General features: G+C 41.7%; 1 protein-coding gene across 5 annotated transcripts in view; it reads right to left on the bottom strand.

Moving 5' to 3' along the window:
• MAST4 (microtubule associated serine/threonine kinase family member 4) overlaps positions 1-27,423 on the bottom strand; it is a 464,303-nt gene that overhangs the window by 192,148 nt on the left and 244,732 nt on the right. Inside the window, exon 1 of one of the 5 annotated variants that reach the window (XM_005857964.2) lies at positions 277-561. The exons of the other annotated variants lie outside the window; for them this stretch is intronic. Within the exon in view, the coding sequence (XP_005858026.1) occupies positions 277-323 (47 nt within the window). The 5' untranslated portion in view covers positions 324-561. Of the gene's footprint in view, positions 1-276; positions 562-27,423 lie in introns of those variants that run through there. 5 annotated transcript variants of the gene reach the window in all.

The following is a 27,423-nucleotide window of genomic DNA, read 5'->3' as shown; positions in this document are numbered from 1 at the left end:
TCTTTCCAAATGAGCTGTTAAGATGTTTCCAGCACTGAGGTTTAGTAACTTTCAATAATGCAGCAATGCTTTTCCTCACACTGCAATGCAAAAAACGCAGGGTCTGGGTTTCCCCATCAGCTGAAACCGAATGCCATGCGTTTAAGACATGTTCCTCCACCTCGCACTGCAGTGCTCCGAGGCTGTCAGTACCAACAAATGCTAAAGAGCTATTGGTGGCAGGAAAGCGAGTGCCATGCAGAAAGCATTAAAATATTAAAGACAGACAATACTTACTCCAAGGTCAGCCCCGGAATCTGCAGCCTTTCCCGCTGGGCTTTCATGGTTGTGATATGTTAGCACACTCTATTGTAACCATGACACTCAGCCCCCGCCAGCGTCCGGGTGATGACAGAGAGCCAAAGCGAACCTCTGTGAAGGACTGGACTAACAATCTCTCGAGGGGGAGGGAGAGCCTGCAAGTTTGGGTCCTTCCACCTCCAGCTGTAATCAAGAGATGTCAGCCGCTCTGCTCAGGTTACCGGCAGTGCACACTGCACTGATTTCGTTAAGGGAATGAGGCTTTCAGCTCTGCATATCAAGTAATTGGTTTCTGATTTTTTTTTTTTTTAAAGAAAGTCACTCCACTCACAGACCCAGTTTTCACCTCAGTGAAATGAAAAGTCCTTTGCACCATGCAGGCTGGGAAGAAAAATAAAGCCACAGTATCATACTTGTAAAAGAGTTTATCTCAGCGAATCTCAACTATTCCCCTCCTTCCAGGGATGCTCTCCAATGGAAGCCAGACACCCCGAGGAAGTTCTGCTGACTTGTGGTAGGAGTAACAAAATCACTCATGTTCCTCAAGAGAGACATGGGAATGACTGCCCAGTGAACATAATTAGATTTTTTTTCTATATATGGCAATCCTCAGAAAGAGGAATAAACTAACTGCATTAATTGGGGGGGAAGCTGAACTCCAAGGCAAAGACTTCTGTGACCGGCAGAGCCCTGCGGTGGGGAAATACCAACTGGAAATGCAAGCGATAGGAGCCCGCAGTTTTCTATCTGCAAGCTGATTTTGGAGAACATCACAGTGCTACATACTTTACGAAAGGAACCAAACACGAATGAGGCAGGAAAGGGGGAATGTGTATTCTGAAGCCTGAGAGCTTCATCCTGTGTTTATTTATTTAAAGAACACAATTTTTCACAGCATTCAGAACTTGGGACGGAGTGTACTTTCATTGTCACGTATGAAGAAGGTATCTGACTCACTTCCTCTAATGCATTTTAAAATCTGGCAACCATGGACTTGTTGAGAAGAAATACTAGAACAAATTAGAATTTTATGTTAGCAAGAATTCTCGTTTTCCAGCACCTCAAGTCCCCACACAAAGGGCCAAGCTGGGGTGAAAGAAGTGATAAGTACTTGCAAACCCCACCGCTTCACAGAGGAAGGCACTGAGGGCACACAGCTGGCGCAGGGCTGGGATAAGATCCTGGTGTGCTCACTTCTATCCCGAGGCCTTTGCCTCAGGGACCCCGGGCATGCTCAGGTGGAGCCCTGGACAGGGTGCTGGGCAAAGGGGGAAGTGAGTGCTGAAACCCAAGCCTGCATCATGGCTCTGGGCAGTTTTGACCCCACTTTGCCCTCATTTTCACAAAATCCCCTTCAGCTCTGCACCACTTAGTGGGTTCCTTGTATGTAACTCCACGGAGGTACATGTGGGCGAGAGGAAGTGCCCAGGAGACTCCTACAACCCCTCTCTAAACCCTCACCTGCCAGCTTGCTCTGGGTATTTCAACCAGGAGCCCACTTCTCCTAGGTGAGCTCACAGAACTAACCACCCCTCCTCCCTTTAGAGGTAACGAATCCACACTGGGAACACAGTCACTGGTTAGTGACAATAGGGAGGCAGATAGTAACATAAATGAAGAATTTAATTCATATAAAGGCATAGCAGTAAGGAATAATAAAGATTAAATGGAACACGAGGAGGGATCAACTTTGTTCCAAATCCTCCCCTCCTCCCCAAACAAGCTTCTTTGAAATGTAAAATATCCAGAATCTCACCATTCTTTCCACCTGAACACCCTGATCCAAGATATACCATGTCATGACTGGATTACTGTAACTTCCTGGTAACTAGTCTCTCTACTTCCTCCCTGGTACCCTCTACACTTCTGTTGGCCACACAAACTCCAGAATGATCTCTTCCAGAACATACCACTCTAATAGCTTTCATCTTACTCTCAGTAAAAGCCAAAAACTTAGCAAACTTGGCCCCCCAAAAATGGATAGTCAAGCATCAGTAGGAATGGTAACAGTAATATATTAAAACATATCAAATGTTTGAGCGAAGGAGGAAAGGATGGAGGAAAGCCAGCAAGCCAGCCAGGGTCACCTTTGGGAGATACTGGGGAACTACTCCATTAATTCTGAAAACTGGTAAAGGAAAAGAAAAAAAAATGAAGCACTTATCCTGACCTCCCTATGAATTGCAACTCCTAGTTAGGAAAATGGTTCTCTTTATAGATGTACTCCAACTGGTAAGTAAAGGAGGAAAGACAGAATTAGAAAGTCACATATTTCAAACCCTAATAAGTCAATGGATCCAGGCTATGACCATCACTGACAGCTGACCCCGGAAGAGAAAGAGGGCTCATTATGTGCCTCACGATGAAACGCCTGTGGAGTGGTCTTACCCGAAAAGCCACATCCCCAGGGTCACGGCCAAGCCTCTCCATCAAAACATCAACTTACAGGAAATTCAGGGACAAAGGAACATGGGAAACAATATCACTGAGATGACCAGCAATAGCTAGACTGTGACACATTGCTCCTCTAACAGCAACCTGGCTTCTCAATAAAAAATTATCAAAGTAGGGAAATAAGAGAGATAGAGGGAGAACCTAAAGGTTAAAGGAGACTTAAGAGTCACTTCAACTGCCCTAGCCAGTTTGGCTCGGTGGATAGAGTGTCGGCCTGCGGACTCAAGGGTCCCAGGTTCGACTCCGGTCAAGGGCATGTACCTTGGTTGCGGGCACATCCCCAGTGGGGGGTGTGCAGGAGGCAGCTGATCGATGTTTCTCTCTCATCGATGTTTCTAACTCTCTATCCCTCTCCTTTCCTCTCTGTAAAAATTCAATAAAATATATTTTTCAAAAAAAGTCACTTCAACTAATTGTAACATACAAAGTTCTGAGGTCCTGATGCCATACAAACTGTAAATCAAACACATACCAGCCTTGACTACACAGGGTTTCTGCCTCAATAAGAGGAGGCTCCAAGAAGAGAAGTGCATTGTGCATATCTCCAGTTCCAAGAACAGCCCACATGGTATTCAATGAATTTGCTGAAAAATGAAGAATGACCCACCCTATATTGCTGAAACCACCAACCTAAGAGACCCACCCTCCTTTTCCTCATAATTATAGCTCTCCACAGTGCTAGGTAACTAAAGAGTGTCACAACCACCACCTCAGCCACTGACCTCCAAGAACTAGAGAACTGGGACCTGTTCAGCTGCCACAGGAAAACCCAGAAAGGCCCTGCTGGCTGGAAGGCATGCACCAGAGAGGAACCCAGGGTTACACTAGAGCAGCGTGCCATGTGTTAGCGGGTGGGTGGGGAGAGCACTGGTTTAAAGCACTCTGGTATGACTAAGAAGACATACTCACAACAAGGCTGAAGGTAAACAACCTTCTGCTCTCACAGGCAGGGAACACCACAGTCACATTAATGGTGACAAAATAGAGTTGGAAAAAACCCAGTAGCACAGCCGACGGCTGGGTCCTTCGAGGTATTCTCTAGAGTAGCAGCTCTCAACCTGGGTTGGCCGCATCCGGAGACATGTCTGGCTGTCGCAACTGGGAGCTGGGGGTTGCTGCTACTGGCATCTGGTGGGCAGAGGCTAGGGATATCACTCAATAGCCTCAATGCACAGGACAGCCCTCAACAAGGAAGGATTATCCAACCCCAACCCCAATCTAGAAAACCTGCTTTAAAGACAAGGGCCAATGTCTGCATCATTCACCAATTCTAAGCATTTCTGGTTCTGATTTCATTGTACTCGGCTCAGGAAAAATAAAGAGCAGTCCTATTGTTTTATTTCTCATTCCATATTTCCTCTCTCGGCAATGCTACTAATCTTAGTGTATCTATATGCTTCTTTCTGTCTGCAGGGGAAATGGCTTTTTATAGCCAGAGCCCAAAAGTATCTCTAAGTCACAAAAACCCAATTACCAGGCTCTCCATGCCAGACCTGCACAGTAACCTAGATATGGGATCCCGCAAAGATGACCCAAACTACATACAAAATGAGCTCTACAGCTGCTCGGGGCCAAGGTGGAAGGGACGGGCTTACAAGACCAGCCATGTACCTGGATCTGAGGCACAAGGGCAGATAGAATTTAAACATAAGGTTTTTGACTTCTTCTATAAAATTCAAAGAACAGATCTCTCCAAGCCCATATTTTCTCATTTTTTTCTCCTCTCTAGATTCAAGGCTTCCACAAGGAATATATAAAACCCTAAGGCAAGAGTGATAGTGAGCATCACTCTCCTTGAATGTTCAATTATTTATATATTCTTAAAGGTGCTCACAGTTGAGTAGGAGGTGGAGAAGCAGAAGAATATAGATATATATATATATAGTGGTAGGCAGAATAAGGACCCCTCTAAATATGTCATAATCCCCAGAATCTGAGAATAGATTACATGGCAAAAGGGGTTCACTGGTCTGATTAAATTAAGGGTCTTAAGAAGAGTGGTTTGGATTTACCTGTGGATCCAATGTGATCACGAGGGTCCTTATAAGGAAAATGGGGGGGGGGGGGGAGGGCAGGAGAAGTCAATGTCAAGTCAGAGAAGCCGATGTCAGTGATGCGAGCAGAGGTCAGAAGGATGAAGCCTCCAGAGGCTGCAAGAGGGAAAGATCCGACTCCTGCCTCGAGCCTCCGGGAGGAAATCAGCCTTCGATTTTAGCCCCAGAGGATCCATTTGGGACCTCTGACCCCCAAAAATGTACGATAATAAGTGTGTGTTGCTTTAAAATACTAAGTTTGTGGTAATCTGTCACAGGAGCAATAGGAAACTAATATGTAGATAAACGAATATGAACAGTGAATATTGTTGTAAACAAAACTCATACTACAATTGTGACATAACTATTTGGGGCAGTTGGAAAATGCAAAAACGAGGTAGAGGAGATAGACTAAGAGTTCAATTCTCATGGTCCATAACAGGAAGTCAGCGTGTAGTGTACGCAATTGACAAATGAGAAAGAGCAGCACAAATGCATTATTTTGCACCATGGAGAACACTGTTAAAGAGGCCTGAGATTTGAAGCCGTCCACTCAAGTAAGCAGGACTACAGGGTGGGAGGGAGAGGCAGGCCTCTCTAGCTTTTCATAAGCCTGGTAGCAACTTTCAAAATTATGTATATACATTATGTTGACAAGAATAAGGTTAGTATTAAAAAGAAAGAAAAGACAAACTGCCAGACACCAGTACTCCCTCGCTGTATGTTTGGATGTTGCTTTACTCACTCTTATGGGAACCTTGTCCAATTTCCAGGTATTGGTTGTCTACTATGGAAGCCACACAGACAAAAGCAGAGCAGAGTATAAATGAAATTGTTGGGGCCATGGACCAAGCCATACCTGAAGCTGGACACCTAAACTTTCCGGGTAAGTGACCCAGCAAGTTGCTTCTCGCAGGCCAATCTGGGCCTGACATTGCCACTTGTGATACTAAAGATTACCAAGTGCCACAATCAGGAAGTTTTGTCAGTTGTACAAATTATTTCTTGATAACCACTTTCCTTTCCATTATGCAAAAAAGTAAAACAACTAAACAAAACAACAGGACTCCGAGACCTCATGGTCACATGCCCTGCAATGGTAGTATGAAATCACCTAAATACCCATCAACAGGAGAATGGTTAGAAATACTGCGGCTCATTTACATATGGAATGCTACACAGCAATGAGAAAAATGACCTACAACGACACACCAATGTCGACGAATCTCACATACTTAATGTGGAGGAAAGTTAAGTGGAACCCTTAACTGTGGGAACATAAAATGAGGCCACTGGTGTGGAAAAATGATACAGTGATTCCTCCAAAAATTAAGAATTACTGTATGGTCTAGCAATCTACTCCTGGGAATACACACAACTTGTAAAAGCAAAGACTTGAACAGATATTTGTACAAGCATCTTCCTAGTATTTTCACAACAGCCAAAAGGTGGAAGCAAACGAGGTGTCCATCCATAGATGAATAAATAAACAAAATAGGATATATGTAAAAACAGAATGTCACTGAGCCTTCAAAGGGAAGGGAATTTTGACATACGCTATAACATTGATGAACTCTGACGATACTATGCTAGGTAAAATAAGACAGCCATAACTGGACAAATATTGTATAACTGCACTTAAATTAGGTACCTAAGTAGTCAAATCCATAGAGAAAAAGTAGAGTGGTGGTTGCCAAGAGCTGGGGGAGCGGGACGTGGAGAGTTAGTGTTTGGAAGGATGAAAACGTTCTGTGGATGCCCAGTGGGGATGGTTGCAACAATGTGAAGGTACTTAATGCCACAGAACTGTACATTTAAAAAGGTTAAAATGGTAAATTTTGTTATGTATATTTTACCATAATTTTTAAAAAAAGAATGTGCAAGAAATTGCAGCTATCCTATGACTCCACTTACATAGAATTCAAAATCAAGAGAAACCACACTATACAATGAGAAGTCAGGACAGTGGTCATGGGGGTGGGGTGGTGTCTGGACGGTAGTGGCAGGAAGGACTTCTGAGGCAGAAATAATGTTCCAGCTCTTGACCTACAAGCTGGTTACATGGAGATGCCCAGTGTGTGAGAATCACTCCAGCTTGTGAATTTGGGGATTCCTCATAGTCTCAAGTTACATCTATCTCTCAGGAAAGCGAAGAATCTATTTTAAAGGGTTGACAGCTTCTATAAACACTTCTCAAATAAACTCCCTCTTTTAAAAAAGTTGTTTATATACTGCATCACTTCAGGCAGAATTTGAGGCAACACATATATATATACAAACATGCAATACTCAATAATTATTCGTTTAAGTAACAAATGAAGCAAAGTAAAAGTAAACTGAATCAGAACCAGACGAAAAAGAAAATGGAATAAAATGACAATCCATGGGAAAATAGGAACACAAACATATAGAAAACACAGAATCCTAAAGTAAATGGGTAAAGTTTATGGCGTTACCTGGGACCAAAATAATTATTACTTGCCCAAGTTAGTAAGTTGCCCAGTGAGTAAGGGATTAAGCCAGGATTATAAATCAGATTTTCTGAACCCAATTGCTTCGTTCTTTTTATTACAGTACACTATACTTTCCAGATCATAAAGTATAGACATTGAGTTATTTGAAAAAAAATATCCTAGGAGAATTTTCTAGGTAATATATTCAACACATTTAATTCACCAAAAAGGATTTTCAATAGCATTGTGGAGCACATATGCTTGTTGAAAAACTCTGAATGTCAAAAATGGCCAACAAAAATATTAAATTAAATGACACAGGACCTGTGAAAATGCTTCACAAACGACAAAGCACTCTTTAGAGGTGATAACTGATAAAGAATTCTTCTATTTCCACACTCAGCAACACCAGGGTTAGCTCCTATTCCAACACACTATCCGGGGTGTGGAGTATAGCACCATCCTTACTATTTCCCATTTTTTGTCACCTGCTTAATTACCTGTGGCCTGATCTATTATCAGCTGCACCTTCTTCTTTCAAGAGCTCAGCCACATTAGCAGAGTTCCTTATTAGAGAAAGGCCCATCTTTAATAGGCTATCCTAATAATGTCTGTCTGATTTTTAGTATTTTTTTTGATTTCTCAAGTTGTTAATTATACAGCTAAGACTTTTTCACAATTGAAGCTCCATGAGAATTGTATAAATAGATGCAAAATCTCTCCACTTCTAGGATTCTGGTTGCCCACTGAATGCAGAGTGGTGTTTCCATGCACTGAGCATAGCTGTGTTCCTCAACAGCACGCACATCCTGAATCCTTAGTGTGAGAGACAGCTGTGGGGTGGGTTAGGGCTGAGAGCTGTCCCTTCTCCCCTTTAAAGAGAAAAAGGAGAGAAAGCAGACAGCATTTCTGAGATTAGGGAAGGAAAAGGTCTCTTTATTGATCCAGAGCACAGAATCTTAAGAACAAGTCACAGAAGAGGATTTCTGTTTTTAGTCTAAGACCAAGAGTGGTCAGGTGAGTTAGAATTCTAGAAAACTAAAAGGGCAGATTCACAAATGAAAGAAAAATACGACCTTTTATATAGAAAGGTGGAATGGTACATTTAGAGCAGGTGATAGAAAGAAGAATTCAGATGAATTATAAACATAAAAGGCCACATGCAATGGTTTATCTCTTTTAAGGAAATGCCATCAACATTTTTGGTAGCGTGTTTTGAAACCTGAGAAAGACAATGAGTGAGGAAGGGGCACCAATGTTTGCATCATAACCGAAGGTCTACATTTTTCTTTAAAAAATGCTCATGTTTCTGAAAATTTCGCCCCCATACACCCTATCTTACATAATTCCAAGTGAAGCATACCCTTTAGTTATGAAATACTATGATGACTTAACAATCCATAATAGATGACCCATTGGAAGTAATGGCAACAACACAGCAGATTTAGATGACTGGATGCAATGCTGTGGAGACTAGCAGAGCGATGGAAAACACATGTGATTTCTTTAGATTGCATGTTCAAATACTGGAGACAATAAAAATATTAATCTTTCCTTATTTTATTATAAAATGTTTTCCTGGCTTAAAATAGAATTTTATGAAAACGATTTTATTGGCTATATTCTGGGAAAAGAAAGGGAGGGGAGGACGGAAGAGAGGGAGGAACAAGTTTAATACTCAACACAGCCTTAATGACAATCTTTCTATTGATTTTTATCCTCATATTCCAAGTTCTACCAAACAATAAGAGGTGCAATTAAAATGGAAAGACTAATGTTGGCTTTGTGGTCACCATACATGCTTGGACATCAGGCATTTTAATGTGAGCAAAGAAGAAGAGGCCTTATTCCTGTTTATTTCCATTAGCCAAGCAATGCAAAGAGAAGTACATGCTGTTAATGTGATATCTTCACATATTTTTCATTGTGCATTTTTTAAAGTTTTTAAAGAGTATGCTCTGTCTCATCTCCCTCACATTCAACTATTGTTTGCAGCTTGTATAAGCTGCTCCCAAGTACAAAGAAGAAAATCAAAAGAGAATGCAATCCGAAATACAAATATCACTTTTTCCTGAAAATTCTTCTCCAAGTGTATCTCTTCCAGAAATAGTCAAATAAAATTATAATCTTTCAATGCAAATATATCACCTTTCCAGGAACATTAAGAATTGCTGAAATATGCAACTCATAAAACCTAAAGATCAAAGAAATTAGCAAGACTATCAAGTGATCACTGAGCTATACATGGAGGTGGGTCGCCTGAACACACAACATGCATGCTGCAGGAATATGCTAAAAACATATTTCCCATTTTTCATTTTATCTTGAGCAGAACATGAATAAATTATTAAATGTGAAACATTTGGCTTAACCATTATTATTATCTTCTATAGACTTTCTACTTGGAATTTTTATGTTTTTCTTTTAGTCCAATTTTCTCCAGGAGAATGTATTTCCAAAACTCGAAAATGTTAACATTATGAATTTCTAGTACTGTGCTATAACATTTCACACTGATGTATCAATTTCATATACTGCTACCTATTGGCATTCTTATCCCCATTTTTCAAGCCAGGAAAGGGAGGTAGAGTGGTAGTAATTAACTTGTCTAAGGTCACCCAGCTGGGAAAAGAAGAGAAGCTTTAATAGTATGCTTTGATAATTTATTGAGATTGCTTTCTACAGCCTAATGAAGGATCGATTGCACGAATGTTCCTTAAATATTAGAAGGTGAAGTGGGAAGATATACTCTTCATTTATAGCATATAACATTCAGTATAGATGCATTCAAGTCCTAATTAACTTTATTTGTATTTACTTGACCTCAAACTGATAACACTGTGTTAAAACACCTGCTCCCTCTGAAACAGCAAGTGCCCCTTGCACAATATACCGAATGCTTTTGGTTTCAAGGAATGTAGAAGCGCAGCATTTGTTTGTGAACTAAAAGGTATACCTGCAGAGGGTTGGAATCTTACTCATCTCTGAAGACTCTCTGTCTCAGATTACTTACTCATAGTTTATTAGTTTGAACTCAGACCTTTCCTATTTCCAAAGAAAATAATTTTCTTCATTCTCTATTAGTACATTTGTTTCTAACTCCCATTATTTCCATATTCAATCAGTTTTCAATGTTCTTTCCCTTAACGTAAATTATTATTCATAAAAATTGTATACAATTTGAATTATTCTACTTGGTTTGGGGCTTTTTTGGTTTTGTTTTCTTTTTGGTAATAATTAAAGTTTATTTCTTGAGTAGCACTGTGAGGTTTAAATATAACTAAAGGTTCTATAATTTCAACTGTTGAAAGAACCCTGTGATAGAACAGAACTACCCAAATTTCACATTAAAAAATTTCCTTCTTCTATTCTGCTACTAATAAACTAAAATATTGACCTCAGCATAAGTACCACTTGCTCAAAGCATTGTTCCCTGACCTCCCATTTTAAATTAGACCCACAATTATCCTCACCTAGAACATTCTACTCTTTTTCTTCAGAGCATCTATCACAATCAAGGTACATTTAAAATAATAAATATTAATATAAACCCCATAAAGGGCAGGGGTCATGCCTTTTCTGTTTACCATTTTATACTAGCTGCTTAATTAGCACAATGCTCACACATGGGAGGCATCCCATAAATGCTTGACAAAGCAAAGAGTTCATTAATAGTTAACCAAGATTATTGAAAGTATAGTCACAGTGGGTGAAGGCATTACATTCAACTGGGACATTAGTTCTAGAAGGCTTGGTTACCACCTTGGATAAGAGAAACCAGAATTTCTCTGGGCTATCCTGAGAAGCCCAACGTGCCTTACTTAACTCTGTCCAAGCTCCTGATGCAGATGGTATCATCTGTGAATAGCAACAACAGTCATGTCACTGCTTTGAAGGAAAGCCAAGAGTGACCTTGAGTGAGAGAGGCTCAAGTGCTTTGCCCTATCCTGGACCAGGGCAGAGGCAACAAAACGGCTTTGGGTTTCAGGATGTGGAAAAGAAGAAGTGTCAAACCACAAATATTGGTAACTAGAGGCCTGGTGGACAAATTCGTGCACATTGAAAGAAAATTAATTAGAAGAAATATTTTAATATCACTATTCACCCTTTCTCTTAATAGAAATGTCAACCAAATTCATGATCGACAATGACAGATCAAAACACACGAGTGCAATTGGCACCAGGGAGAGCTTTATATATATAGATAAATTGCTTAATTAGACCTGCTTTCTGATTTAGCTGAACTTTTTCCAGCCCAGTGAAGCACCCCAACTTCTCTTTCAAATAATTGTCAGCAACACAGCAGCAAATATCAACACAAAGCAGATTATTATTGTAGATCACACAGGGAGAACAGAGGGTAAAATATTTAACTGCAGCAGTGTTTGACTATATTCTGTGCAGTGAGAAAACCTGAAGTCATTTTCAAGGTCCACCATTTCTTACTTCTTTTCAGTCGGGTCAAGTTTCTAAGCTTTCTAAATCTCCATTTTCCGGCTAATGAAAAGAAAATAGGATTCTACTGAGTCTCCTATCTACCTACTCCAGGACTTCTGTGAGGATCAAATGAGATGAGGCATGGGAAAATGCTTCACAGACATTGGTTAAAGGGTAAAATGTTTCCACCTGGCTATAAGCCAAGTCATGTTCCTGGGCTGAAGAAACTCCAACGAGGCTAGTCGCTAGAGAGAGGAAGCCGGGCATTGCTACGTGACATCATTACCCAGTGCCCACAGTCACCGTTTCTGGGCTGGGCTGTGGGCCGCATTTTGCGCCATGGGGTCTCGGCAGCGTCTTCTGTGATTTGGTGGGCTGTCGCTCTGGGGTGGTGGCGGGGCCTGTGTCGCACTTGGGGGAAGCCAAGTGTTGCTTTGTGGGCGCCAGGTCCGTGGTGCTGTTTATTGTTAAATGGCCTGTTGCTAGGAAGAGGAAGCTGGGCGTTGCTATGTGACGTCATTACCTGGTGCCCACAGCCACTGTTTCTCTGTAAATGGCCAGTGCGCATCACAGCAGCTCCTGCGTTGAGCGTCTGCCCCCTGGTGGTCAATGCGCGACATAGCGACCAGTCAGAGGGTCAGACACTTAGCATATTAGCCTTTTATGTATTTAGATTATGCCAAAGAGCAAAGAACCCAAGAGGAATCTCTAGTGACAGAAAGTTTATATCTGGATACCAGTGATGCCGCACCCCTTCCCAGACAACCTAAAACTGGGAATAAGACCGTATATATCGCTCATCATTCCCACAGAGCTCAGGCTTTGATTTTGTGACAGATAGTCCAATTCCAAACATGACCTGGGTTCTTGACTTCACCTTCCTTTCTGTCTGCTCAGCAGACTTGGGAGCTCAGCCTTTGAGCCTGGAAGCCTGTCTCCTTCATCACCCGGCCCCCTTCTTTACAAAGGTGGTTCTCAGAAAGGGACAGGACCTGGGACACGGACCACCTTGTGGATAAGACAGATAGTCACTTTGTATGAGAAGGCGGTCAACTAGACACTCTATTTTCCTGCACATCTTGCAGGGAAGACATTTTTTTAAGTCCCTATACTACATGAGATCCTATATAATATAAGGGTAATATGCAAATTGACCACAACAGTGGAATGACCGGGAATGACCAGTCGCTATGATGCGCACTGACCACCAGGGGACAGACGCTCAATGCAGAAGCTGCCCCCTGGTGGTCAGTGCGCTCCCACAGGGAGAGCTCCGCTCAGCCACAAGCCAGGCTGACGGCTGCGAGTGCAGTGAAGGTGGCGGGAGCCTCTCCCACCTCCTCGGCAGTGCTAAGGATGTCTGACTGTGGCTTAGGCCTGTGCTCTCCGTGGGGAGCAGGCCTAAGCCATCAGTCGGACATCCCCTGAGGACTCTCAGGCTGCCAGAGGATGTCTGACTGCCAACTTAGGCCCAATCCCTGGGGAGCAGCCCTAAGCCTCAGTCGGACATCACCCGAGGGCTCCCGGGCTGCCAGAGGGTGCAGGCCAAGCTGAGGGAGCCCCCCACTGCCCCCAAGTGCACAAATTTTTGTGCAACATGCCTCTAGTAATTAAATAAATGCTAATGTGTCTTTACCAATGTCAGTCCCAAGCTGCCTCCTCATATCAGAAGCTATTGCCTCTAAGGGTGCAATTCTTGCAATTCAACATTAAAATGTGAAATGTACACACTGGTCTCAAACCCAAATTACAATTTCACTTTCTTTTCCTGTGGGCCAACTAGGCTTTGGTAACAATGTGTAAGCTTTAAGGGTTGGTCTGTCTCTTACCATAGAGCATGCTTTGCAGGATTAACAAGGACTATGACAGAGAAGAGACGTCCTATGGAAGTTTTGCTATAATAAATTCTTCTAGAAAGAAAAGTCTGCAGGATGTAGTGCAATGAGTGGGAGGCTAGCTCCCAAAATCTAGATGCCAAAGCAGAAAGCTTAAAACACTGAAATCCCTCAGCAATCAGAAAACAGTGTAAACCTGTTCCCCTGTGATTTTCATAAAAGCACAGACTGGAAATTGGACGTGCTTTATGAGAAGAGGCAGGAGAGAGAAATGTTCCCACATTTTAGTTCATGCGGAAATGGATACTATGTTCCTTCATTTCACCGTTCCTTTGACAGGTCAGGATCAGGCAGAAACTCAGATCTGCTCCGAACCCTACAGGGACCATAAAAGTCATTCAGAAAAAAATATCATTTTCCAGGGCCCTACTTCTTCCAGGGCAGAAACAACAATAAAGAATTCAGAGGTGAAAAGAATTAGTATGTCATAAAAAACAGGGAAGAAAAATAAAATCCTCTCACATTGACTGTCCCTAAGAGAATTTACTCACAGACCTAAATTTATGCAGCAAGTTACCAGGAGCCTCATAAATATCGGACCCATAATCAAGCTGTAATCATTCATGTTATTTACATGTCATTAGGGGGCACTAAGGGAACGATCCTGCAGCCAATGACAGAGGAGGTGGACACCCTCAAGGAAGAGGGCATAAAGGAGGTGCCGTTGGTCCCAAAGGCACAGAATTATTTAAAACAATCTGCTTTAGAAGCTACTCTGTACTTTTATGCGTTTCTCACTGCTAATTGCATTGTAGGTCATTTTTACTCCATGAGGGAAGACGGGAATCTGACTAAAGAATTTAGACCAGTGGCCTCACCCCATAACAAAGAAACAGAATTTCCAGAGGATGAGGCCCAGAAATCAGGATTTTAAAAAGATCCCCAGGTGATTCTAATGTGCAGCCAAGGTTGAGAACCACTGATTTAGATGGAACTGTGAGCATGACGTGGGGAGCACACAAACCTCCATGAACCAGAGGCTGCCCCAGTCATTTCCACTCCACCTGGAACAGGTACCACATGGTGCCACCTGTCACCCACGGGTGGCTAATCCCCGACAGCCTCTCGGGCACCTGCACAGCTATTGGAATCGCTGTGGCGAAGGGCAGAGCAGCGATACGCTGAATAAAACATCGCGCTGCGCCCTTCCTTTGAAGGCTGTCAGCCATACGTTTTGAGTAGCCTGAAATGAAGATCAAAAGGGAAGAGAACTCATTCATTCATTTATTGTACCTGAGGCAGTGAATGAAAAGAAAGTAAAATTCAGGATTTAAAAAAAAAGTTTAAATTTAGGCCAAAGTCCATTCTTAGTTCTTCAGATCCATACGGTTCAATAATTGCATCGAAGCCACCAAGCATGACACTGAGGCATAAAAGAAAAGCCAACGCAACAAAAAGGGTTAAAGAGAAGTAACCACAGACATTCCTTCGCTCATTTTCCCTTCCCAGCCACTGTCCATCTGACCTTCCACAGACACCGGTCCTCCTGGATTCCGGTCACGTGCGCCTCCTCAATCATTCCAGCCTGAGAGTGCTTCCTGCTTGCTGTGGGGGTGCCCAGCCAGTCGTTCATGCCCCCCTCTTCTCTCAACACGTATTAAAGACAGGAAGATAAAGATGGGACTCAAGGTGGGAAGGAGAGAAGAAGAGAGGCTGCGGCTACATTATTTTGAAACAATTCTACCTAACATGTAGATATCAGTTGGATATAAGCACTATAAGTCACCTTTTGATACAGATTTAAAACAACATGGCTGAAGAAAAGTAACTGAAGAATAAAAATAGTGGTCAGCCCGGCCAGTGTGGCTCTGTGGTTGAGTGACGAAATGAACCAAGAGGTCACTGGTTCAATTCCTGGTCAGGATGCATGCCTGGGTTGTGAGCTTGATCCCCAGTAAGGGCCATGCAGGAGGTAGCAGAACAATGACTGTCTATCATCATTGATATTTCTATCTCTCTCTCCCTCTCCCTTCCTCTAAAAAAAAAAATCAATAAAAATCGTAGTCAAAAAGTTTCAAACACAACCTCCTATGGAAGTTGAATAGCACCATATCAACACCTGATATAGTTAAGACAACTGATTCCATGTAAAAGATAATTCAGCTCTAATACGATTCTGTAATAGAGTATAACATAATTACCTAATTGACAAAATAAATCTATGTAAGATTAACTTTACAAAATAATCTCCCAATGTCACATGCTGGGAGATTCTCCTGTCGCTGAGGGCAGCACCTGCTCCTGTCCCCCTTGGGTGGCCTGGGCCTCGCGGACTGCCATCTCTCAGGGGCTGTCCACACAAGGCGGCCGCGGAAGCTCCACGGGGCCAGGGGCTTTGCTTGCCTCCATGGGGTTCGGGGATTAAGACCCAAGTTCTGGATTCTCCAAAGACAATTTTCCTGAGAGTGTGGGTTAAGTTGGATTCTGTAGATGGGAACGCAGCATCATTTATAGCATGGCGTCCCTGGGGAAATGGGTTCATAGGTTTTAAACAACCAATCTGAATGTGGACTGTTAAAAACAAAAGCTCATTTGAAAACTCGAGACTGTTTATGAAAGAGCCTCTAAAAATGAGGCCCTCATTCACTTGGAGATTTTGGCTCCAAGATTTTGTTTGGCTCTTGAAGTCAGTGAGACCTTGTGCCAGTGATTTAGTCTCCCTGAGTCTAAGTTTACTCATTTGTATAATGCAGGTCATAACACTGTGCCTAGCAACCAGGAGGTTGTCAACAGATGCTCATGAATTCGCCTTCCCACAGAAAAGTGGAAAAATCCCAGGATACGGTAGGCAGAATTCTAAGGCCCCCACTAAGTTACACTCTTGTACACTCCCCTTCCCTGTCCACAGTGGGCAGATCTGTGAAGATGATGGAATACCACTCCCATGATTGGTTATTAAGCAGCTGAGTCAATAAAAATGAGATTACCCCAGGTGGGCCTGACCTACTCAGGTAAGTCCGTTAAAAGAAGGTGAAGTGTCAGAATGGCTTCTCCTGCCTGCCCCGGAGAAGATGGAAGTCCCTCTGAGCTCTGCAATGGTGAGAAACTGAATTCTGACAGCCTTGTGAGCTGGGGAAAGAATCCAGCCGAGCCCTGTTCAGACTTCATCACTGTGAGATAATAAATGAGTGTTGTTTTAAGCCATTAGGTTTACGATAATTTATACACAGCAATAGAAAAATATACAGAAGGTAGCTATAAATTTATGTTTCTATACTTCTTGGGGAAAGAGGCATCAGAAGTAACACAGTATACACATATGGGAAGGAGAAAGGAAAAGAGAGGGGAGAGATGTGAGATGCATTGTGCACTCTGATAGATGCTTTACAAATGTTACCTCCTGGAAAGAAACAATTTTATTTAGAAAGTTCTAGTGCCTTCTATTACTCTAACACGAAGTTTCAATTTATAGCCAAATTATACCAACTTAGTAAAAGTTTTAACTTCACTATGATGATGGAATCTTTTAATTAGCAAAAGAGTATAATCTAAAAGTGGCATTTAAAGATTTTTACTTTTAAAACATTCAGTGACCTTTGAAACACCTATACTGGTATTCAATGAAAGTTACTGCTTCTCATGTAGGCTATTCAGAACCAATTTTCTCTATTGGTGGGAAAAAAAGCATATTTTAGTAACCAAATCTGCAACATAACCTGCGCAGCGGCGAGGCAGAAAGCAATTAGCTACACCAAGGACATTCAGAATAAAATATAAATTGTGACCTATTTTTTTAAAACAGCAAATCTGAAAATATCCCCACAGTGTTTTAGAAATAGGAATTCTACACATCAACTCTAACAAAGCCATAAAGCAAAAAGTAGGGAGAGTGTTACCTATATTTTGAAAAGTCTTGACATCTATGTAAGATTAACTTTACAAGAAACCTTGGGGTTACCTGAAATCTGAAACTGACTTAGAGAACACCAGTGAATGCAAAGCATACTTTTGCTACTTCAGAATTATTTTGAAATTTCTATCATTTTATCATGTTCTAACTTTGATTATTAAAAAAGAAAAGCATATGCATCAAGCACAGCCTCAAAACATTTCAGAACGCTACCACAGGGAAAAGACAGCATATGGTTTTTCTATAAGCAGATATTTTTCAGCACTCTAATTGATGGCCCCCTGTTCCAGGAGATAGGATGGAAATATTCAAATAAATACTAGAAAGTTTTCAATACAGCCCAGGCTGGATCCCCTATGCAGGGTGTGTGGGAGGCAGCCAATCAGTGATTCTCCCTCATCATTGATGTTTCTATCTCTATCTCCCTCTCCCTTCCTCTCTGAAATCGATAAAAACATATTTTTAAAAAGTTTTAAATACTATTAGTAAAAAAATTTTGCCTAAAGACAAAACTTGAGAAAGTGGATTCACCTTGCAATTCGTTAAACAAATGAGCCTGTTGGAATCTGCTACTATCTTAATTTTTTATAAATCTCTTTCCACTGTTTCGCTGCAGATTCCACAAGATAATGTACAAGAGCTATATTGACACCTGAAACTTCCCTGCAGTCACTGCTTATGTTTTAAAAGCAGTAACAACTTTAGAAAACAGGGAAGACTCTCCCAATGCTCCTTCATCTCAGGGTGTGGCCTCTGCATGTTCATGTTTGGTCGCTATTAGCTCACCACTCTGCACTTTTCACCACAATGTGAACCGGCATGTTTTACTAGAATGCTAAGTACTGCTTTCATTTATCTGTGCCTGCCCTCGACATGCATTTTCACGTTTAATTCTAGGAAGGAGATACTATCATCAACCTCATTTCATTGGTAATGAAATGAAGACCTACAAAGCTTACTTAACTTGTCCAGGGTTAAGTGGGGTGGTAAGTGGTAGAACTAGGATGGTCAGTCTTCAAAGCCAAAATAAGTAAGTAGTCCTTAGGTGAACGACCTTCCATGACATAATTAGCCTTAACCAAACAGAGGCATGCTATCCATCATGGCTGCTCTACCACAATGGGGAGAAATCATTGAAAATATCTTGCACATATGTATGCCAATAATCGAACAATTTTAGATCTTTAAGGAAACACCACACTTGCTTTCTCTCTCACTCTCACACCCAAATACACTCTCATATTAGAATCAACAGAGTGATGACCTCAAACTGCATAAAAGCTGCTGGCTACTTAATTATACCTAAATAAATGCTTAACTTGCAAATCAGACAGTAAATACATTAATTAATTTCTGGGCATCAAGTGCCCTGACATAATTAAACCAAGTCCAAGAAGAAACTTAACTGAGGACACAAAGCTATCTCCAAGAGCTTTTGTCAAACAAGCTATATACAAGGGTAATTATAAGATATATTCCCATACAAACATATATACGACAGCCTGGAATATAAAAAATAATGACTATATCCTTGTGAATGTAATTTAGAATCATGTTGTATAGTGCTTATTTAGTAATAGGGTTCAATGCAATATGTCAGTTAAAAATCAGGTAAAAATATTGGAAAAAAGAATACATACTGTTATTTGTACATGATATAATTTTACTAGAGGCCCGGTGCACGAATCTGTGCACGGGCGGGGTCCCTCGGCCTGGCTGGCGATGTGGGCTGATTGGGGCTGTTCGAGGTTGGCTGTGGGAGTGCACTGACCACCAGGGGGCAGCTCCTGCACTGACTGTCTGCCCCCTAGTGGTCAGTGCGCATCAAAGCGACCAGTCGACCACTCTTTCAGTCACTTAGGCTTTTATATATATAGATATTTAGAAAGCCAACCAGAATCAATTGAAAAATTATTGGAGTTAACAAGAGTTAAGTAGCCTGAACAGTTCACACATCCTATATAATAAAAGCCTGATATGCTAAGTGCCCAGTCGTCTAGTTGACCGTTCAACCAATCAAAGCGTAATATGCTAATGATATGCTAAGGCCACTCAACCGCTTGCTATGACATGCACTGACCACCAGGGGACAGTCGACTGCTCGACCAGTCGCTATGACATGCACTAACCACCAGGCAGCAGATGCTCTGACCGGTAGGTTAGCTTGCTGCTGGGGTCCAGCTGATCGGGACTGAGCGAGACGGGCTGGACATGCCCTGGAGCCCTCCCACGGTCCCTCCCCAGCCAGCCAACCTCCCATGAGGACTGGGCTAGATGGCCCCGATTGGCCCTGGTCGCCGGCCAGGCAGAGGGACCCCACCCATGCACGAATTCGTGCACCAGGCCTCTAGTAAATATACAAAGTCCAAGAAAATGTAAAAGACTTTGTCACTGACTTACATTATGAAGTCATTTTATTTATTGAACAAACCTACACAATGCTTAATATATACCAGGAATTGTTCAAGAACTTTTACAAATATTATTTCATTTAATCCTTATAATAATTCAAGATTCAGGTGCCATCATGACCATGTCTACTGTATAATGAAGCAACTGCCGAAGGTCATGTAGCTATTAAGTGGTAAAGCCAGGATTTAAATTCAGGCTGTTACATGTAAGTTCCCATCGATGCAATTCACCCCAAATGCATAACCCCCAAATTAACACTTACTTTTAAGATGGGCATAGCAGAACGACAAGAGATAAAGGGGGTAGTCAAAGGAGTGATGAAGACCTAGGCAAGTGACTTACCACCTCTGGGCCTTGGTTTTCACATCAGTTAAGAGGAGATAATACAGAGATAATACGGCCTAGCCTACAATTAAGGACTCAGAGGAAAATGTCTATGGGGGAAGCACTTGGCAGCAGCAGCAGCAAATGTAGCTACAGCTGCAGTAGGACTAAGCATCACACTGAGCACCGACCTGGCGAAGCTCGCCGTGGGGCCCCTCAGGACAGAGGGGGAAGAAAGAACAGAGCTGGACAAATAGCTCAGAGAATTTAAAGCAGTTGAGGGATAACTAGGTTGGAAAAGGGCAAAAGGGCAGATTCCGTGGATAGCAAGGAGGCTGCAAGGTCACCATATAACTGGCCTTGGGAGATAAGCAATTCCTCTGATAAAGGAGCTAATAATAATGAGCACATCAACTGCTGCTACGCTAAAAACACCACACTGCACAGTAACAACATCTCACTGAGAAATGGGAGAGCCTCTTCCCAGACTTTTACTGGTCCATGCAGTCTGTAAAATGAATGAAAAAAATCAAATACTTTGAATATTTTTATTATAGTACCAGTAGTACTAGTAGGAGTCAGCAAACATTTAATGTCGAGCACTGTGCAGGGCGTTTTTGATGCACTCTGTCACTGAATCCTCATACTAGTCCTACTTCCATCATGGCCATTTTAAGGAAGGCAAAGGCACATAGCTACGAGGTGGGAGAAATGGACTAGAAGACAGCCTTACCTCCGGAAATAAGCATATGATCTTAACTATAGTAGTTACTGCTACCCAATACAGATGTTTTGGAAAAACATCTTCAAGAAATATGGAATCACCAAGTAAAGAGGAGCACTTTGCCACTCACTGCAGAGGTCCACCACCTTTGAACTCACTAATACTCGGGTTCGCCAACGTTCTTCCCCACCTGTCCTTGGGACCCCTCCTTTGCTGCCAGGTGAGTGTACCTACAGCAGGTGAGACAGCTAAAAGCAAGGCTGGATTTTGAATAAGAGACAATCAAGGCCAAGTTAAAAAAAAATACAAAGCTTAGGTACAAGTAACTTTCAGTAAAGAGAGTGAAGACAAGGATTAATTAAACGTAGGCTTGCCTATTTTAAGTATAAATATTAAATCAGTCTACTTATAAATCAAGTCACATCCATTAATGCACTAAAAGCAATTACACCAATTCTGGCCCATCATGTACTCTATGCGAGTGCTCCGTGAGCTGGAGTCTAGAAATGATTCTCAGAGAAATATGAATATTTAATACATTCTTAAAAAGTTTTGTTGACATTTCATTGATAGTCTTAAGGAATATGAACTGTGTAATGACTACCCTTAATTTCAGATTGCTCCATTATTTCAGTGCCATATTTCCATTGTGTTAATGATCAAGTTACAGACAAGTGTTACTGTTTCACTTGCCCTGAGGGAATGAGAAAAGATCAGAGGCCTAAATACTAAAACTCAACGTGAGGGCCACATGATATCATGGGGCACTAGGGAACCACCGCTCAAGGTTCTTATCAGAAAAGTCAGAGAAGAACAGAGTTTCCCATTGCATAAAATAAATATCATCTCCAAAAACAAACAAATGAAGGAAGCAGTGCTGTAGCAGACAACAGCACATTCATGTATCTAAGGATATTTCGTTTCAGCAAAGCGTCATCATCCATATGTAATATTAAATGATATTGCTATATTAAACATTACTCTTCACAGTTTTGTTGTATTGTTTTAGTTGTAGTGGTAAAACTATTCAATACAAGCATATACATGACTTCCGAAGCTTAACATCTAGGTAGACAAAAAAGGCCTATCTGAGGGAAACAAAATAGTCCTTAACTTTGGGCAGTCAAGCAGGCTTTTGAAAATCAGATGAAAGCTATACAACACACACACAACACACACATACACACACACACAACACACTGATATACAATTTCAGGCAGTTCATAGATTCCAAAGAGCTGTCCACAGATCCCAGGATGAGAGCACCTAAATAATTAGAGAATAAGAATAGTTCATAAGAGGTGACTTATTCTATTTAATTAATAAGTGGAAATGAGATAATGACATACAACCAGGTAAGAAATAAGTAGGGACTAAGTTTGAAAATACCTTGTTAGATCAGTAAAAGGGTTAGGAACAACTATTTATTTAGGCTTGGTGGGGAAATTTTGCCCAAATACAAGTATACACAATTCCAAACCTTATGATTTCACTTGTAAAGAGTCAAATTACAAAAATAGATAATCACCACCAAAATATTTTTATTTATCAGAAATTTTTCTACATAAGAGGGGCATATAAGTGCAATGTAGGCAGAGGGACTTATCAGAAATGTAAGTACTTAATTTACTCCAATGAAAGATATGGACAGAATCTATGGAGGGTTAAATGTGGTAATAAAATGATAATAAACTTGATATATGCAAAAGGTTAGATTTATTAGCCTTTGAAAGGCCACAAAGACCTCTGGCTTCAGTGTCCAAGAGTTTCAAATATGATTCCTTGGTAGGTGAGAATTAAAGAATATAACTATCAGATTAGAAATAATTATGAAGAGTCCTTTACATTAACTGGCTGCAAAAGAATCACTACGTAAAATTATCAAAGCCCCAATACAATGTTTTGTTGAAGTTTATTTATTCAAATGTAGACTCTGAATAAGTAAAAGGATTTAATTGCTAAATTTCATGGTTTGTCATAGAGAAAATATGAAATTTCACTCTGCCAAAGATTAATAGAAAAATCATAATAAAAACTGCAAATTATTTACATAACTTAAGCAGATATCAAAGATTGCAGACATGCTCTAAGAAACAGAACTAATCGCCAACCCATGACCCATGCATAGCTAATTACCAACCCCAATATCGCCTGCTCCGTTTAGACTGCAGCTTTCAGATGAAGGTTTCATCATTTTTGGTCTTAAGTAAGAACCAGCCATGCAGGGAATTAAATTCAAACTGCAAGCACAATTTTAACACAAGTTTATTTCATCTCCTTTTTCCTCTCCTTTTCCTTTTTCTTTTCATAACAAAACCAACCATGTTATTTCTTGAAAGACACAAGCTGTGGGTGGCCTTGAGTTCTCAGTCACCTCCACTTCTGAAATCACACCATCCACCTCTAACAAAAAGAATGAAACTGAAGTCTTCCATGGACATGACATTGTAAATTACTAGGTGAATAAGCAAAGCAGAGATTAAAACAAGACATTCATTTCTCAGGCTGAGCCCTCTCTCCATGCCCAAGAATTCCCAGTGAAAAGGCCGATCTCTTATGAAACTGAGGAGGTTTTGGCATCTCTCCCAGGAAAGGTGACAGAGCTTTTCCTGGTGAAGACTTCTTACCTAGTCAGCTCCAGAAGCCTCTCAAATAATCCAAAGTAAAGTTTGAAAGACAGACTTACCTATAAAAAACCCCGATTAAGATTTTACACACAGAATTCCGGAGGCGTAGTTCATGGAAGGTGGGCAGTATGTTATTTCTTACCAGCTTTGTTACTGTTTAAAGGTAGCTTCCACCACCATCTCTGAAAGAATAAAGCTGGATACTAACCTCTTTGGATAGTGCCCCCCCCTAACTTCTGGAAGATGACACGGCTTCAGGGCTCCTTCCAGCCACTTGAAAGACTGGTGAGACCATCCAACAGGATGGCCAGGTGTCAGCATCCCCACAGTGGACGGAATTTCAGTGGGCACCTACCAGAGACCTACATTTGAGAAACTAGAGGCCGTCACTTTTCACAGTATCTTAATATGTGCACGCCTTCCAGGCAGCAGCACTGTCTTCAATACAATCTGAATATTTTTGGTGATGGAGGACAGCGAGAGTATGGATAAACAGAACGATTTTCAAACTTTCTAGATGGCTGCAGATTAACAACTAGAAATTAATCACTGAAATCCAAAGTAATCTTATCTTATCTATAAGTAATCCAATCTTATCTACAAGTGATAACTAATAATAACTTCATCAGGAATGTGTTAGGAAAACTGTTTGGATTAGAGTGAGCTGGGCTCTTTTGATCCACCTCATCACTCCCTGACCCCCTCCAAAAAGAAAGGAAAGGAAAGAAGACATTTATCCAAATGCAGAAATTCCTCTCCCGCCACAAAGAATTAGGATCCTGATAAGCACCAAGGAAGGTGAACATACAGTTGATAAAATTGATAGCTTGGGGGAAATAGTGTAATAGGAACTGAGGTTAGAAGGGACCTTTAAAAGTCTTAGTGAATATTTGAAACCCCTTAAAAATAAAATAAAGAAAAACAAACTCAGTAAGAAAATATATTTTATATACTTTAAATCGACAGTATTAATTGCCTTCTAAATTCCTCAAGCAACAGATACTTTTTAGGGCCTCACATCATTGTGACTTTAAATGAAACACTTAGAAAATGACTTCACCTCATTACAGATAAAATTGGTTCTAAAGAATATGTTGCCTCTAAATCTGGACCTCCATGAAAATGTTTGTCTGGGGACTAGCTGTGAATCCAGAGATGCGGAGAAACATGAATAATTCAGGATGGATCAAGAAAGCTTTGGGATAACCTTTATTTAGCCAACACAGCTGTGTGGAGGGGGCCCCGCCACAGCACCAAGCATACAACCTTAGCTCTGCCGCAACCACGTTATAACCGTCCTCCACAGTGCTGTCCCAGCAGGTCACCCCCACGTGTTTCCTCCCAATTCACTACAGCACATCAGAGAATCCGGGGCTAAAAACTGTGAACCCACCCATAAGGGCAAGTCTCTACTTCCCTGCTTCACACATTCCTGAAAACATGTCAGAGTCCAATACATATTATCAGGGAATTTTTTATTCCTTGAGAGATTGAAAAATTCAAATTTCTTAATTATCCCTCATACACCCATCTCCGATATACTTCCAGTCTGTCCACACGCTTTAATTTTATTCTTTTCATTTAGAGTCAGCTACACTCATCACCGGCCCTCCTACAATGAATGTCTGATGGAAGCGAGTCATCCTTTTTTGCAAAGTCAAATAATTTCCCTCTGGTGTCAGCTTTTAAGTTTAGGAGAGCTACACTTCTAATCACTGATATCAGCACGTTCTTTTCCATTTTCTCGTAAACTTTCTGAAACAACAGTAAAAAGCAACGAGGTACTCCAAACAGTGTTGCACTGCCAAGATGGTGACGCTACTGAAACTAAATGTTAGTTGGCAGAAAATGGTAATGAAGAACGCCTTCTGTGCTACTAGGAAATAGAGTGTTGAATAAATACTAGTAAAGGAATCAGCTAAAGGGAACACAGAACTGGAGTCTTCTCTTCCACCTCAGATAAATAATGCCCAGGAAAAAGATGTCATGGCACACAGCAGGCTACTCTTCACATCTCAGAAAGAAATCCTCTTTTCTCCATTCTCCTTGGATGGGCCTTTCCTTTCTGATACATTCTCTAAAGGGCAGAGATTTGAGTTCCTGTGGGGTCTCTGGATCAAATTAGGATTAGGTGTAACTGCAGCTGCATATAACTGGCAACTCAAATGTGTTGCTTAACCAAAATAGCTTTCTTGCTTTCTTGCATAAAACAGGTTCAGAAGCAGGAATCCAGGGCTGCTGTGCTGGCTACCAATCATCACTCAAACCACTTCTACCTTTCAGTTCTATCATCCTTAGTAGGTAGTCTACCCTAGTGTTCACCTCATAGGCCAATATGCCTGCTGGAGCTCCAGCCAACACAAATGCATTCCACATCGGAAGGAGGCAGTGAAGAGTAGAAAAAGGGTCCTCACCCTTGAGCAACTTCTGTTTATGTCCCATTGGCCAAATGTACTACCGTGACTATATCCAGCTGTGAGGGGAGGAGGCTGGCAGTTACAGGTTTTTAGCTGAGCACTTTACCACCCTGACAAAAACCAGAGTTTGATCAGCAGAGCAGCAGAGATCATGGATACCAGGTATAGAGCTGGATGTCCCTGCTAGTGCCTCAGCCAGTTTTAATTCTGGACATAAAGGTCCAATCTTGTTCACCAAAATGACATCACTGCCCAGTGAGGTGACAGCCTCCTGTACAGAAGCACACTTGCTCAGTGTCCCTCTGCACCTCCCCCTGACTCGGGAGGGAGAAAGCTGCCATGGACTCTGGTCCCACCCAAGCCCACTTCCCCTGCTCCTCTCAGCAGCACACTGGGCTGTGCTCTGACGGTGCAGCCTTAAGGTTAAGACACCAGACCACATTCTTGAAGAAACTGTGTTATATGTAGGGGGTGGGGGGAGGCTTCCAGGTTTATCCACAAAGCCCTATTTCACAGGGAATGTAGTAGAAATAATATTCATCTGCCATCATCGAAAGTGGAATTGATTGGATTTCGATAGATTAGTCTTTGCTCTAATGAGGTGTGCGTAAGAGCCTGGATAGAAAGAAAAAGAGTCAGTAGCAAGGAGCAACTCATATTTCTTCCTGGCTTTGTTCTCTGGCAAATGCACCTTCAATTGTTATCTAACAAATAACTTGTCTTATCCCTGCATTTTCCACAGTCCTTTCACTGTCAGCAGGGCTATGGTGCCCATTCAGAGGAATTTGGTGAGAAAAGGAGGAGAAATTCCACGGATCACAAGTGAGAGCTGCACAATGCCTACAGGCAGGTGGAACCTGCCTTCCAGATGTGACGAGTGCGATGAGAATGGAGGGGCAGGGGTTATGGATTGAACTGTGTCTACCCCCACCAGATGTTGAAGTCCTAACCCCCAGTCCCTGTGAATGTGACCTTAGTTAGAAAGAGGGTCTTTGCAGATGACAAAGTTAGGATAAGTTCATAAGGGTGGTCCCTAGTCCAGTAAGATTGTGTCCTTATAAAAGGGGGAAATTAGGACACAGATGCACACAAGGAAAATGCCACATGGTTCAATGAAGACAGAGATCGAGGTGATGCCTATGCAAGCCCAGAAACAGCAAAGAGTGCCAGCAAACCACCAGAAGCCAGGAGAAAGACCTGGAACCAATTCTCCCTCACAGTCCTCATGGGCACCCAACCCTGCAGACACCTTGATCTTGGACTTCAGCCTCGGAAACTGTGAGACAATACATTCCTGTTGTTTAAGCCCCAGTTTGTGGCACTTCTTTACAGAAGCCCTAGCAAACTAACACAGGGGGTGGCCGGGACATCTTCACCCACCTCCCAGGGCCCGGCACAACTCCCTTTCTCTCAGGTGTCCACACGTGTGTGTCTCCAGGGACTCTCAACGCCCATCACTTTCAGCCCCCATCATTTACATGCAGGTTCTGGAGTGGC

This window comes from Myotis brandtii, unplaced genomic scaffold (genome assembly GCF_000412655.1).
Source record: "Myotis brandtii unplaced genomic scaffold, ASM41265v1 scaffold115, whole genome shotgun sequence".
In the NCBI taxonomy this organism is placed as follows: domain Eukaryota; kingdom Metazoa; phylum Chordata; class Mammalia; order Chiroptera; family Vespertilionidae; genus Myotis; species Myotis brandtii.
The sequence above is the reverse complement of the archived record's forward strand: the minus strand, read 5'-3'. Positions and strand labels throughout refer to the sequence as shown.